We start from the raw sequence: 14,633 nt of genomic DNA on the forward strand, positions 1-14,633 counted from the left end.
ATAGCTGGCAACCAAATCTGAAGGAGTTAGGACACAGACAGAAAATTATCAAAATTGACTCTGATGTTTAAACTGTGGTACAGCCATCTAAAGAGATTACTTGATAGAAGAGTTCAAAGGAGTAGATTATCCCAATCAAAATTCTTTGAGGATAATGTGAGAATTCTGGGAAGTCATCAAGGTGCAAATGATTATAAAAATCAGGAGAACAGATGAAGAATCTAAGGTTAAGAAAAAAATGTATTCCAGGACTAATCCTTAGAAAAGAAAATAAGAAATACTAAGAGAAAAAAAAAATGTATCTTCTGAACAAAAAGTCAACCAGAAAACTAAGAAAACCAAATTTAAGAACTGAAAATGGAAATCTAGAAAGAAAGCAAGACCAATTAATAGCTGAGAATATAGAGGATAAGGATAAAGAGATTTTTAATTGAAATGGAGGGTTGCTGTTGTTTTTTAACTTCCTGGAGGCTTATAAATTCTCATTCTCTAGAATGGTGAAAGAGAAACAGTACTCCAGAGTGGTACCTTATGCAGCAGTGTAATCCACTTCTCAAAAGTCCCTTCTTTACCCATAAATCTAGTGTACTTGTTTGAACCAGATCCATTTTATAATATAGTCATGTATATTAGGAACTCCATTTGGCTCAGCAAAATCCTGAATCCCAAACATTAAGCAAATCTAGTCAATAGACAAGTGTACTTTAGATACAGTCAGTATACCTTTTTAAAGTACAAGCAAAACTAGTACTAGAATTCTATTTTAAAACAGCTTCTATTACAACAGTGTCCTTGCTAAGAAAGAAAAAAGTTGCCCTTTAGTGGCAAAAATGTTTCTTATTTAGAATCATGGACTTTTAACTCTAAGACGCTAAAGATTATTTACAAATAATGAAGACAAAGACAGGCTAAACCTACTGAAGATTATAAAGCGACTTGACAGAGGTTTGCTGGAGCTAGGACTCTTGTCTCTGGTGTAGTGCTGTATGGCCAACTTACGACATCTGTAGCAAAGCCTCCCTACCCCTTAGGACTAATGGTATACTGAGAAACTCTGACATACAGAATACTAAAACTACTATCAAGTTTCCTCAAGATGAAAATGTTATAAATTCACGCAAGAACTTAATTTTACCTTTCCTTCAATATTGAAGAACAAAAAACGTAGTCTGTAGCTGTAAGTGGGCGGAAGGACAAGTAAAAATTCCCAGGTGCTTACATGAGCTTGTGTAAGGTTTGGGCAAGGCTGGTTTATCACACCACCACCGTCCTCATGAATCCCGCTACATTTCAGGTCAAACAATTAGATGGAAGGGACTGAATTCCCACTCTTCTGAAAGTTGAACCAATGGTTGATTTGCCTCCTGTTCACCCTATCCTCAGCTATGAGGGCCCAGTAATGCCTTGTGCCACATTGTGAGACCTGAGAGACACCAACCTCTATGGCATTATAGTTAACAATTATGGTCAGAAAGCAAAGTCAGACCTACATGTCACCAATGGCCTACACTCTGTAACAGCTTAGACTGCAAAGTATTTTAATCATAAAACACTATTTTTCTGTCTCAAAACTATTTATAATGAGTTCCATAATTCTTTCATCAATAATTTTCTCTGTGCTAGATTATAAGCTCTTTGAAGTTAATGATCATGTCTTTACCTTTTGTATTCTCATGGTATCTATTTACTCTAGAAACAGAGTACATACTAAATGTATACCTGTTAATTTACTCTCTCAGCAGCTACCCTAAACCACAGAAACCAAAGTAACCATGGCGACATGAGAAGGACTAATAAAGAAAAAAATACACAAAAACAAAAAAAAACAAAACCCCAAACCAAACCAAACTACCAGTGATTTGGCAGGAAAAAAAAAAAAAAACCAGCAAGAAGGTAAGTTGGGCTTTCCTAAATCACTATTTGGCCCAATTTCACAGATTATCCTTCAACACAGATAAATTTGCAGCATGTTAAACTCAGGTGTCTATGTTTTAGACAGGAATTTGGAAAGTAAGGACCAAAATCTCAGTGTAATTACAAATATTTCGCATATAACCAAACAGGAATTCCCTGTGATAATTTCTCAAAGTTCTCATTAAAAAAACTTAAGAAAAAGGTAAATAAACCAAACAACTTCATAGAAAAATTGTATTTACAACTCCATCCAAAAGCAGTTTTTAAAAGCAAACAATGTAACACTTGAAAAAAATCTATGCTCACCCAAAATTGCCAAGTCTAATAAATATTAACGTAATACTTCATCAAAAATAAGGCAATAACCCAAGATATTCATTAATGATTTCTCCACCTTCCATAACTAGGTAGAACTACTCTATCTAGTAGCAAATGATACTTCATTCCATTTCAGCATGTCTGAAATCCTTAAGGACAAAAGTGATAAAATAGGATCTTCATTCTTCATTAGACTCTTAGAACACTTGAAGGAAAATAATTTCTAAAGCACAAAGAGGTAAAGAGGTAAAACCTTTCAAAAAGATACTCAGTGTTCAAAATTCAAGAATGCAATATTAATACACAATGGGCATTAGGTGAATATATGCAATACAGTGATAGCAAATTAATTTATTTAGTACTTTTTCCATTCCATATCATCAGGAGGATTGATTTCAACTTTCCTTTTACCTACATCAGACCAGTTGGTACTCAAAACTGTACCACCAGACTCCATCTGCAATAAGAAATAAAAATAGATTAATCTCTGGACCATATAATCAAAATAGTATTTTTCTAAAAATGTTCCAAGCATAGAGTTCCAAATATAAGCTATGTTTGTCTCAATATAAACACAAGATATCATTTTGATTTAATCTTAGTCTTTTCAGAGAAGTTAACCATGTTCTCTACAACCTAAGAAGGAAACTCTAGAGTAAGGTAGAAGCCATCATGTTCATACACACTGTCTTATTTCCTTCTGCTAATCAGCACTGAGGCGTAATGTGGAAAATCTACCTTCTGATGAAAATACAATTGGCTCCCAAAGAAAATTCTTAATCTCTTTCATTAAAGATAGTAGAAACCAGGCAAAGTAAACTCTTTCGATAGTAGCTGAACAGAACTTTAAGAGACCCTTTGTAAAGCTCTGTGACAATATATACCAGGGAACATGGAATTTTTTTCAAATCACACACAGGTACTTAATATCAGTATCTCAGTAGAGAACCGGTTATCGATTTACCATCTACAGAATATACCTCCTACTAACAACCCTAGCATATTCATAAATACATTTTAAAAAACTTCTAGACATTTGTTATCTTAATGGAATAAAAATTCATCTACTTGGATCATAGCAAAAAACGTGAATTAAAATCTAAACATTTTTACAAAACCAGTTGTGTTGCTAGCAAATGTATAAAGTTATACAATTACACTGGAACCTTGATATAACCCCATGCCCCACACTCTCTGTCAAGCTCTCTTACATGGGTTCCTTTGCATGGGATATTCTCCATCCCAGTTTTCTTTCTATTCTTTAGTTACCCTCTAAACAAGACCTATCACCATTTCTCTGTGGCCTCATTTGACCCTAATCAGGACTCTACCCTTGTAGGATTTGTCCTCTGCATGAAAATAGTTACCATTAATATAATACACATCCCACTACTGTTAGAATTTTAAGGATCTAATTTCTTTTATACCTGCTTCCCACCCTTGGTTCCAACTAAAGCTGAGAGCTCCTACAAAGCAAGAAAACTATCTTACCAACACTTATATACTAGATCTAAGCACAATCGTTGAGCACATGGTAGGCTTCAAATAAAATACCGATACCTATGTTTGTAAATGGTATGTTTGTAAATGGTCTGCATGTGGGAACAGACCTATACTTGAATCAAACTACATGGTGTATAATGCGTATTTCAAGTAATGCCTTCTTTCATTAAGATGTAAGTGCTTGTAAACATATGTTAGCAGCATATGGGAAGAGCCCTGTGCTTATCTCACAAAACTATACTGTGTATAAACTGTTGTTCAAGTAACATCTTCTCTCATTAACACAAACCCACTAACACCCTAAATCCCAATCCTAACCCCTAAACCTAACCCTAAAACCCAAACCCTAAACCTAACTCTAACCCTAAATCAAACCCTCTGGAGAGTTCTCTAAACTTCGGGATATAAGGAACATACTCTCACCCTGCCATAAACCCTAACCTAACCCTACATCTGAGGAAAAAAAAAAAAAAGAGAAAGTAGTGGTATATATACAATGGAGTATTACTAAGCCATAAAAAAAAAATGAAATCTTGCCATTAACAATGACACAATGGAGCTAGAGAGTAATATGCTAGCTGAAATAAGTCAGAGACAAATACCACGTGATTTCACTCATTATGTGAAATTTAAGAAACAAACCAAAGAGCAAAGGGGAGAAGAAGAAAAAAAGAGAGAGGCAAACCAAGAAAACAGCCCCTTAACTATAGAGAACAAACTAACGGTTACCAGAGGGAGGTGGGTGGGGGCATGTGTTAAACAGGTGGTAAGGATTAAGGAAGGCACTTGTGATGAGTACCAGGTGTTGAACAGAAGTGCTGAATCTCTATTTTGTAAACCTGAAACTAATATTGCATATATGGTAACTGAAATTTAAATAAAAACTTAAAAAAATAAATAAATACAAACTTTATTTTATTTTTTTATTTTTGAGACAGAGAGAGACAGAGCATGAATGGGGGGAGGGTCAGACAGAGAGGGAGACACAGAATCGGAAGCAGGCTCCAGGCTCCAAGCTGTCAGCACAGAGCCCGACGCGGGGCTCGAACTCGTGAACCACGAGATCATGACCTGAGCCGAAGTCGAACACTTGACTGAGCCACCCAGGCGCCCCGTTAAATACAAACTTTAAAAAGAAACAAACTACTCCTAAAAAGACTACAGAAAGATTTAATTTGAAATTTGATATTTACTCAAGACATCTGTTTCCCCAATTTAGCATTTCCCTCTGAGTATTTTATACATGTTGGTCTTTTTGTCCCAATTAGACTGGGAGATCAGAGTCTATTTTGTTTGTTTTCCCATAGCACGTGGTATGTTCTAGGTCAATGCTGACAAAGGGTGGCTTGTTTTATGGGTGTAGATGGTTCAATTACTACTAGCAAAGCCTCTGTATGAAAATGGATGCAGATTCTATAATCTTTGAAATTTTACACACTATTCTGTCCAGCACACTCTTAAAAAAGTCAATACTGAAATGGACTTCTCTTCTGGGGACACAGGGTAGATGTACTTTAGCCAACTCTTCCCATAAAGTACTATTAAAAATCTCTGACATTATACATATGTAAACAGACATAAGAAAACTCTAAAAGATGAAGGGAAGTAAACAAATCAGCTAGGGACCTTGGGAGCCAGGGAACAACATAATATGGTGGTGAGTCTCTGGGTTTTCTTTTTTGTCTCATGTCTTACAGTTGCTGCTGAAGAAGCTGGAAACACTAAGAGGCACAAATAAAGCTCCAACAAAAACCTGATTTCTCTAGCAAAAAAATTAGACAAAAAGACCACTTAGGAAGACAGAAAAGTTTTAGACTATAATCACTCCACTGCAGCTAAACACCACAGATAAAAACTATGGTTCCATTCCCACCCAAGGCCAGCAAAGGCTGAGTGGGAAGCCTAGACTTCCATCCATGCTGGGCTACCATGAACCCACCTCCTCTGCCACCTGTGGTGCCAGTGAAAATCACATAGATATAATATCTATCCCATTGCCAACAGTAACAAGGGGATGCCTGAGATGTATAAGGAGGCTGATTAGGGTATCTGGATTTCTACTTCCATCTAGCAATAATGAAGGGATGCCCTCCCTTCCTCTGCCAGAGCGGCTGGGCAAGAAAGCCAACGGAGATGGAGGGGTGAAATAAGATCCAGTCGTACAGCAGAACATGAAAATGTCCAGGTTTCAAAGGAAAATCACTTGTTGTTGATAAAAAAAAACACCAAGAACCAGGAAGCTTTCATACTTTTTTTTTTTTAAAGGCAATCAATAGATGCTAATGTTGAGATGACAGAAATGTTAAAATTATCTGATAAAGATTTTAAAGTAGTCATAGTAAAAATGCTTTAACTGAGAATTATGAAGTTACTTGAAAAAAATAAATAGAAAAATTCAGCAAAGAAAAATAGACACAAAAAACAGTCAAACGGAAAGTTTTAGAATTAAAACTACAATTGAAATAAAAAGGTAAGCAGATAGGCTAAAGAATAGAAGGGATAGAGAAAAGAATCAGTGATCTTGAAACCAGGACAATACAGATCACTTAATCTGCACAACAAAGAGAGAAAAGAGATAAAATGAAGATAGTCCCAGGGATGTGCGAAAATTGTAACCAAGTATTTAACATTAATATCATCAGGTTCCAGAAAGGAGACAAAGGAGGCAGAACTGAAAAATTACTCAACAAAATAATGGCCGAAAATTTCCCAAATTTGTCAAGACACCTAAACCTACAGATTCAACAAACCCCAATCAGCATAAACCCAAAGAAATCCTTGCTGACAGAAAATCTGTCATGAGCAGATCTAAAAGAATGATTAAAGAAAGTTCTCTAAAGTAAGAAAGAACAAATGACAGAATCTTAAAACATTACAAATGAAAAAAGGTAACAATATAGGTAAATATAATAGAATTTGTTTTTTCTCTTGAGCTTTCTAAACTACATTTGATGGTTAAGTGAAAATATAACACTGTATGATGTGGTTCTAAGTGTACGTAGAGGAAATATTTGTGAAAATTATAAATGAGAAAGGGTAAAGAACATAGACGGAGGTCTGGTTTCTATACTTCACTCAAACTGACAAGAAAAATGACACCAGTAAACTATGATAAGCTATGTATAATATGGCTACTGTAATATCCAGAGCTACCACTAAAAATGCTATACAAATAAGACACACTAAAAAATATACATAAATCAGAATGAAATTAAAAAATAATCAAAAGTACTCACAGGAAGATAGGAAAAACAAAATCAAAATACAGAACAAAAATAAAATGGTACACTTAAACTCCTAACATATCAAAAATTAAATGTAAATGATTTGGAATTAGGAGGGAAGATGGCGGCGTAGGAGGACGCTGGGCTCACCGCGCGTCCTGCTGATCACTTAGATTCCACCTACACCTGCCTAAATAACCCAGAGAACCGCCAGAGGATTAGCAGAACGGAGTCGCCGGAGCCAAGAGCAGACGAGAGGCCCACGGAAGAGGGTAGGAAGGGCGGCGAGGCGGTGCGTGCTCCACGGACTGGTGGGAGGGAGCCGGGGCGGAGGGGCGGCTCGCCGGCCAAGCAGAGGCCCCAAGTCTGGCTTGCAAAAAGCGGAGGGGCCTGACGGACTGTGTTCCGACAGCAAGCGCGACTTAGCGTCTGGGAGGTCATAAGTTAACAGCTCTGCTCAGAAAGCGGGAAGGCTGGAGGACAAAGGGAAGGAGAGCTGCTGAGCCCCCTGACGACAGAGCTCAGTTTGGTGGGGAACAAAGGTGCTCGCCAGCACCATCTCCCCCGCCCATCCCCCAGCCAAAATCCCAAAGAGAACCAGTTCCTGCCAGGGAACTTGCTCGCTCCGCGCAAACACCCAACTCTGCGCTTCTGCGGAGCCAAACCTCCGGCAGCGGATCTGACTCCCTCCTGCTGCCACAGGGCCCCTCCTGAAGTGGATCACCTAAGGAGAAGCAAGCTAAGCCTGTCCCTCCTGCCCCTGTGCACCTTGCCTACCCACCCCAGCTAAGACGCCAGATCCCCAGCATCACAAGCCTGGCAGTGTGCAAGTAGCCCAGACAGGCCACCCCACCCCACAGTGAATCCCGCCCCTAGGAGAGGGGAAGAGAAGGCACACACCAGTCTGACTGTGGACACAGCGGTGGGCTGGGGGCAGACATCAGGTCTGACTGCGGCTCCGCCCACCAACTCCAGTTATACACCACAGCACAGGGGAAGTGCCCTGCAGGTCCTGACCACGCCAGTAACTATCCAAAATGACCAAGCGGAAGAATTCCCCTCAGAAGAATCTCCAGGAAATAACAACAGCTAATGAGCTGATCAAAAAGGATTTAAATAATATAACAGAAAGTGAATTTAGAATAAGAGTCATAAAATTAATCGCTGGGCTTGAAAACAGTATAGCTGACAGCAGAGAATCTCTTGCTACAGAGATCAAGGGACTAAGGAACAGTCACGAGGAGCTGAAAAACGCTTTAAACGAAATGCATAACAAAATGGAAACCACCACGGCTCGGATTGAAGAGGCAGAGGAGAGAATAGGTGAACTAGAAGATAAAGTTATGGAAAAAGAGGAAGCTGAGAAAAAGAGAGATAAAAAAATCCAGGAGTATGAGGGGAAAATTAGAGAACTAAGTGATACACTAAAAAGAAATAATATACGCGTAATTGGTATCCCAGAGGAGGAAGAGAGAGGGAAAGGAGCTGAAGGGGTACTTGAAGAAATAATAGCTGAGAACTTCCCTGAACTGGGGAAGGAAAAAGGCATGGAAATCCAAGAGGCACAGAGAACTCCCTTCAGACGTAACTTGAATCGAGCTTCTGCAAGACATATCATAGTGAAACTGGCAAAATACAAGGATAAAGAGAAAATTCTGAAAGCAGCAAGGGGTAAACGTGCCCTCACATATAAAGGGAGACCTATAAGACTCGTGACTGATCTCTCTTTTGAAACTTGGCAGGCCAGAAAGAATTGGCACGAGATTTTCAGTGTGCTAGACAGAAAAAATATGCAGCCGAGAATCCTTTATCCAGCAAGTCTGTCATTTAGAATAGAAGGAGAGATAAAGGTCTTCCCAAACAAACAAAAACTGAAGGAATTTGTCACCACTAAACCAGCCCTACAAGAGATCCCAAGGGGGACCCTGTGAGACAAAGTACCGGAGACATCACTACAAGCATAAAACATACAGACATCACAATGACTCTAAACCCATATCTTTCTATAATAACACTGAATGTAAATGGATTAAATGCGCCAACCAAAAGACATAGGGTATCAGAATGGATAAAAAAACAAGACCCATCTATTTGCTGTCTACAAGAGACTCATTTTAGACCTGAGGACACCTTTAGATTGAGAGTGAGGGGATGGAGAACTATTTATCATGCTACTGGAAGCCAAAAGAAAGCTGGAATAGCCATCCTTATATCAGACAAACTAGACTTTAAATTAAAGGCTGTAACAAGAGATGAAGAAGGACATTATATAATAGTGACAGGGTCTATCCATCAGGAAGAGCTAACAATTATAAATGTCTATGCGCCAAATACCGGAGCGCCCAAATATATAAAACAATTACTCATAAACATAAGCAACCTTATTGATAAGAATGTGGTAATTGCAGGGGACTTTAACACCCCACTTACAGAAATGGATAGATCATCTAGACACACGGTCAATAAAGAAACAAGGGCCCTGAATGAGACATTGGATCAGATGGACTTGACAGATATATTTAGAACTCTGCATCCCAAAGCAACAGAATATACTTTCTTCTCGAGTGCACATGGAACATTCTCCAAGATAGATCATATACTGGGTCACAAAACAGCCCTTCATAAGTTTACAAGAATTGAAATCATACCATGCATACTTTCGGACCACAATGCTATGAAGCTTGAAATCAACCACAGAAAAAAGTCTGGAAAACCTCCAAAAGCATGGAGGTTAAAGAACACCCTACTAACGAATGAGTGGGTCAACCAGGCAATTAGAGAAGAAATTAAAAAATATATGCAACCAAACGAAAATGAAAATACAACAATCCAAATGCTTTGGGACGCAGCGAAGGCAGTCCTGAGAGGAAAATACATTGCAATCCAGGCCTATCTCAAGAAACAAGAAAAATCCCAAATACAAAATCTAACAGCACACCTAAAGGAAATAGAAGCAGAACAGCAAAGGCAGCCTAAACCCAGCAGAAGAAGAGAAATCATAAAGATCAGAGCAGAAATAAACAATATAGAATCGAAAAAAACTGTAGAGCAGATCAACGAAACCAAGAGTTGGTTTTTTGAAAAAATAAACAAAATTGACAAACCTCTAGCCAGGCTTCTCAAAAAGAAAAGGGAGATGACCCAAATAGATAAAATCATGAATGAAAATGGAATTATTACAACCAATCCCTCAGAGATACAAACAATTATCAGGGAATACTATGAAAAATTATATGCCAACAAATTGGACAACCTGGAAGAAATGGACAAATTCCTGAACACCCACACTCTTCCAAAACTCAATCAGGAGGAAACAGAAAGCTTGAGCAGACCCATAACCAGCGAAGAAATTGAATCGGTTATCAAAAATCTCCCAACAAATAAGAGTCCAGGACCAGATGGCTTCCCAGGGGAGTTCTACCAGACGTTTAAAGCAGAGATAATACCTATCCTTCTCAAGCTATTCCAAGAAATAGAAAGGGAAGGAAAACTTCCAGACTCATTCTATGAAGCCAGTATTACTTTGATTCCTAAACCAGACAGAGACCCAGTAAAAAAAGAGAACTACAGGCCAATATCCCTGATGAATATGGATGCCAAAATTCTCAATAAGATACTAGCAAATCGAATTCAACGGCATATAAAAAGAATTATTCACCATGATCAAGTGGGATTCATTCCTGGGATGCAGGGCTGGTTCAACATTCGCAAATCAATCAATGTGATACATCACATTAACAAAAAAAAAGAGAAAAACCATATGATCCTGTCAATCGATGCAGAAAAGGCCTTTGACAAAATCCAGCACCCTTTCTTAATAAAAACCCTTGAGAAAGTCGGGATAGAAGGAACATACTTAAAGATCATAAAAGCCATTTATGAAAAGCCCACAGCTAACATCATCCTCAACGGGGAAAAACTGAGAGCTTTTTCCCTGAGATCAGGAACACGACAGGGATGCCCACTCTCACCGCTGTTGTTTAACATAGTGCTGGAAGTTCTAGCATCAGCAATCAGACAACAAAAGGAAATCAAAGGCATCAAAATTGGCAAAGATGAAGTCAAGCTTTCGCTTTTTGCAGATGACATGATATTATACATGGAAAATCCGATAGACTCCACCAAAAGTCTGCTAGAACTGATACATGAATTCAGCAAAGTTGCAGGATACAAAATCAATGTACAGAAATCAGTTGCATTCTTATACACTAACAATGAAGCAACAGAAAGACAAGTAAAGAAACTGATCCCATTCACAATTGCACCAAGAAGCATAAAATACCTAGGAATAAATCTAACCAAAGATGTAAAGGATCTGTATGCTGAAAACTATAGAAAGCTTATGAAGGTAATTGAAGAAGATTTAAAGAAATGGAAAGACATTCCCTGCTCATGGATTGGAAGAATATTGTCAAAATGTCAATACTACCCAAAGCTATCTACACATTCAATGCAATCCCAATCAAAATTGCACCAGCATTCTTCTCGAAACTAGAACAAGCAATCCTAAAATTCATATGGAACCACAAAAGGCCCCGAATAGCCAAAGTAATTTTGAAGAAGAAGACCAAAGCAGGAGGCATCACAATCCCAGACTTTAGCCTCTACTACAAAGCTGTCATCATCAAGACAGCATGGTATTGGCACAAAAACAGACACATAGACCAATGGAATAGAATAGAAACCCCAGAACTAGACCCACAAACGTATGGCCAACTCATCTTTGACAAAGCAGGAAAGAACATCCAATGGAAAAAAGACAGTCTCTTTAACAAATGGTGCTGGGAGAACTGGACAGCAACATGCAGAAGGTTGAAACTAGACCACTTTCTCACACCATTCACAAAAATAAACTCAAAATGGATAAAGGACCTGAATGTGAGACAGGAAACCATCAAAACCTTAGAGGAGAAAGCAGGAAAAGACCTCTCTGACCTCAGCCGTAGCAATCTCTTACTCGACACATCCCCAAAGGCAAGGGAATTAAAAGCAAAAGTGAATTACTGGGACCTTATGAAGATCAAAAGCTTCTGCACAGCAAAGGAAACAACCAACAAAACTAAAAGGCAACCAACGGAATGGGAAAAGATATTTGCAAATGACATATCGGACAAAGGGCTAGTCTCCAAAATCTATAAAGAGCTCACCAAACTCCACACCCGAAAAGCAAATAACCCAGTGAAGAAATGGGCAGAAAACATGAATAGACACTTCTCTAAAGAAGACATCCGGATGGCCAACAGGCACATGAAAAGATGTTCAGCGTCGCTCCTTATCAGGGAAATACAAATCAAAACCACACTCAGGTATCACCTCACACCAGTCAGAGTGGCCAAAATGAACAAATCAGGAGACTATAGATGCTGGAGAGGATGTGGAGAAACGGGAACCCTCTTGCACTGTTGGTGGGAATGCAAATTGGTGCAGCCGCTCTGGAAAGCAGTGTGGAGGTTCCTCAGAAAATTAAAAACAGACCTACCCTATGACCCAGCAATAGCACTGCTAGGAATTTATCCAAGGGACACAGGAGTACTGATGCATAGGGGCACTTGTACCCCAATGTTCATAGCAGCACTCTCAACAATAGCCAAATTATGGAAAGAGCCTAAATGTCCATCAACTGATGAATGGATAAAGAAATTGTGGTTTATATACACAATGGAATACTACGTAGCAATGAGAAAAAATGAAATATGGCCTTTTGTAGCAACGTGGATGGAACTGGAGAGTGTGATGCTAAGTGAAATAAGCCATACAGAGAAAGACAGATACCATATGGTTTCACTCTTATGTGGATCCTGAGAAACTTAACAGGAACCCATGGGGGAGGGGAAGGAAAAAAAAAAAAAAAAAGAGGTTAGAGTGGGAGAGAGCCAAAGCATAAGAGACTGTTGAGAACTGAGAACAAACTAAGGGTTGATGGGGGGTGGGAGGGAGGAGAGGGTGGGTGATGGGTATTGAGGAGGGCACCTTTTGGGATGAGCACTGGGTGTTGTATGGAAACCAATTTGACAATAAATTTCATATATAAATAAAAAAATAAAAAAATAAATAAATGTAAATGATCTAAATACATCAATTAAAAGACAGTGACTGACAGAGAGATTAAAAAACATAACCCAACCATTTGCTGTCTCCAAGAAATTCCCTTTAAAATAGTAGGAATCAATCAATTTTAACATGATATATAGATAGGTTGGAAATAAAAGAACAGAACAAGATACATCATGCAAACAATCAAAAAACAGAAGAATTGACTATATTAATATCAGCGCAAAGAAAATTACCAGAGCTAAAGAATGACATATACATATGTTTAAAAAGGCCAATCCACCATGAAGATACAGCAATCCTAAATGCATATGCACCAAAGCTGCAAAATATGTGAAGCAAAAATTGACAGTACAATAAGACAAAATCAGCAAGGACACAGATTTCACAAGAATATCAAGATAAACCAAAAATTAAAAGATCCAAAAAACTGATGGAATTGATCCATGAATTCAGCAAAGTTTCAGGAAATAAAATCAACGCACAGAAATCGGTTGCATTCCTATATACCAACAATAAAGCAACAGAAAGAGAAATCAAGGAATTGATCCCATTTACAGTTGCACCAAAAACCATAAAATACCTAGGAATAAATCTAACCAAAGAGGTGAAAAATCTATATACTGAAAACTATAGAAAGCTTATGAAAGAAATTGAAGAAAACACCAAAATATGGAAAAAGATTCCATGCTCCTGGAAATGAAAAATATTGTTAAAATGTCGATACTCCCTAAAGCAATCTACATAGTCAATGCAATCCCTATCAAAGTAACACCAGCATTCTTCACAGAGCTAGAACAAACAATCCTAAAACATGTATGGAACCAGAAAAGACCCCGAATAGCCAAAGCGATCTTGAAAAAGAAAACCAAAGCTGGAGGCATCACAATCCTGGACTTTAAGATGTATTAGGAAGCTGTAATCATCAAGACAGTATGGTACTGGCGCAAGAACAGACACTCAGACCAATGGAACCGAATAGAGAACCCAGACACGGACCCACAAACGTATGGCCAACTCATCTTTGACAAAGCAGGAAAGAATATCCAATGGAATAAAGATAGTCTCTTCACCAAGTGGTGCTGGGAAAACTGGACATGCAGAAGAATGAACACAGACCACTTTCTTACACCATACACAAAAATAAACTCAAAATGGATGAAAGACCTCAATGTAAGACAGGAAGCCATCAAAATCCTCGAGGAGAAAGCAGGCAAAAACCTCTTTGACCTTGGCCACAGCAATTTCTTACTCAACACATCTCCGGAGGCAAGGGAAACAAAAGCAAAAATGAACTACTGGGACCTCATCAAAATAAAAAGCTTCTTTCTGCACAGCAAAGGAAACAACCAGCAAAACTAAAAGGCAACTGACAGAATGGGAGAAGATACTTGCAAATGGCATGCCAGATAAAGGGTTAATATACAAAATCTATAAAGAACTTATCAAACTCAATACCCAAAAAACAAATAATCCAGTGAAGAAATGGACAAAAGACATGAATAGACACTTCTCCAAAGAGGACATCCAGATGGCCAACCGACACATGAAAAAATGCTCACCATCACTCATCACCAGGGAAATACAAATCAAAACCACAATGAGATACCACCTCACACCTGT

At 38.4% G+C, this 14,633-nt stretch overlaps 1 protein-coding gene across 1 annotated transcript in view; it reads right to left on the minus strand.

Annotated features, from left to right (window-relative positions):
• Nucleotides 1-2,134: 2,134 nt before the first annotated feature.
• SUGT1 (SGT1 assembly cochaperone of MIS12 kinetochore complex) overlaps nucleotides 2,135-14,633 on the minus strand; it is a 50,187-nt gene continuing 37,688 nt past the window's right edge. Inside the window, exon 13 of the mRNA XM_025923714.2 lies at nucleotides 2,135-2,689. Coding sequence (XP_025779499.1) covers nucleotides 2,588-2,689 — 102 coding nt within the window. The 3' untranslated portion in view covers nucleotides 2,135-2,587. The remainder of the gene's footprint in view (nucleotides 2,690-14,633) is intronic.

This window comes from Puma concolor, chromosome A1 (assembly GCF_028749965.1).
Source record: "Puma concolor isolate L17-30 chromosome A1, mPumCon1.1.hap2, whole genome shotgun sequence".
Classification (NCBI taxonomy): domain Eukaryota; kingdom Metazoa; phylum Chordata; class Mammalia; order Carnivora; family Felidae; genus Puma; species Puma concolor.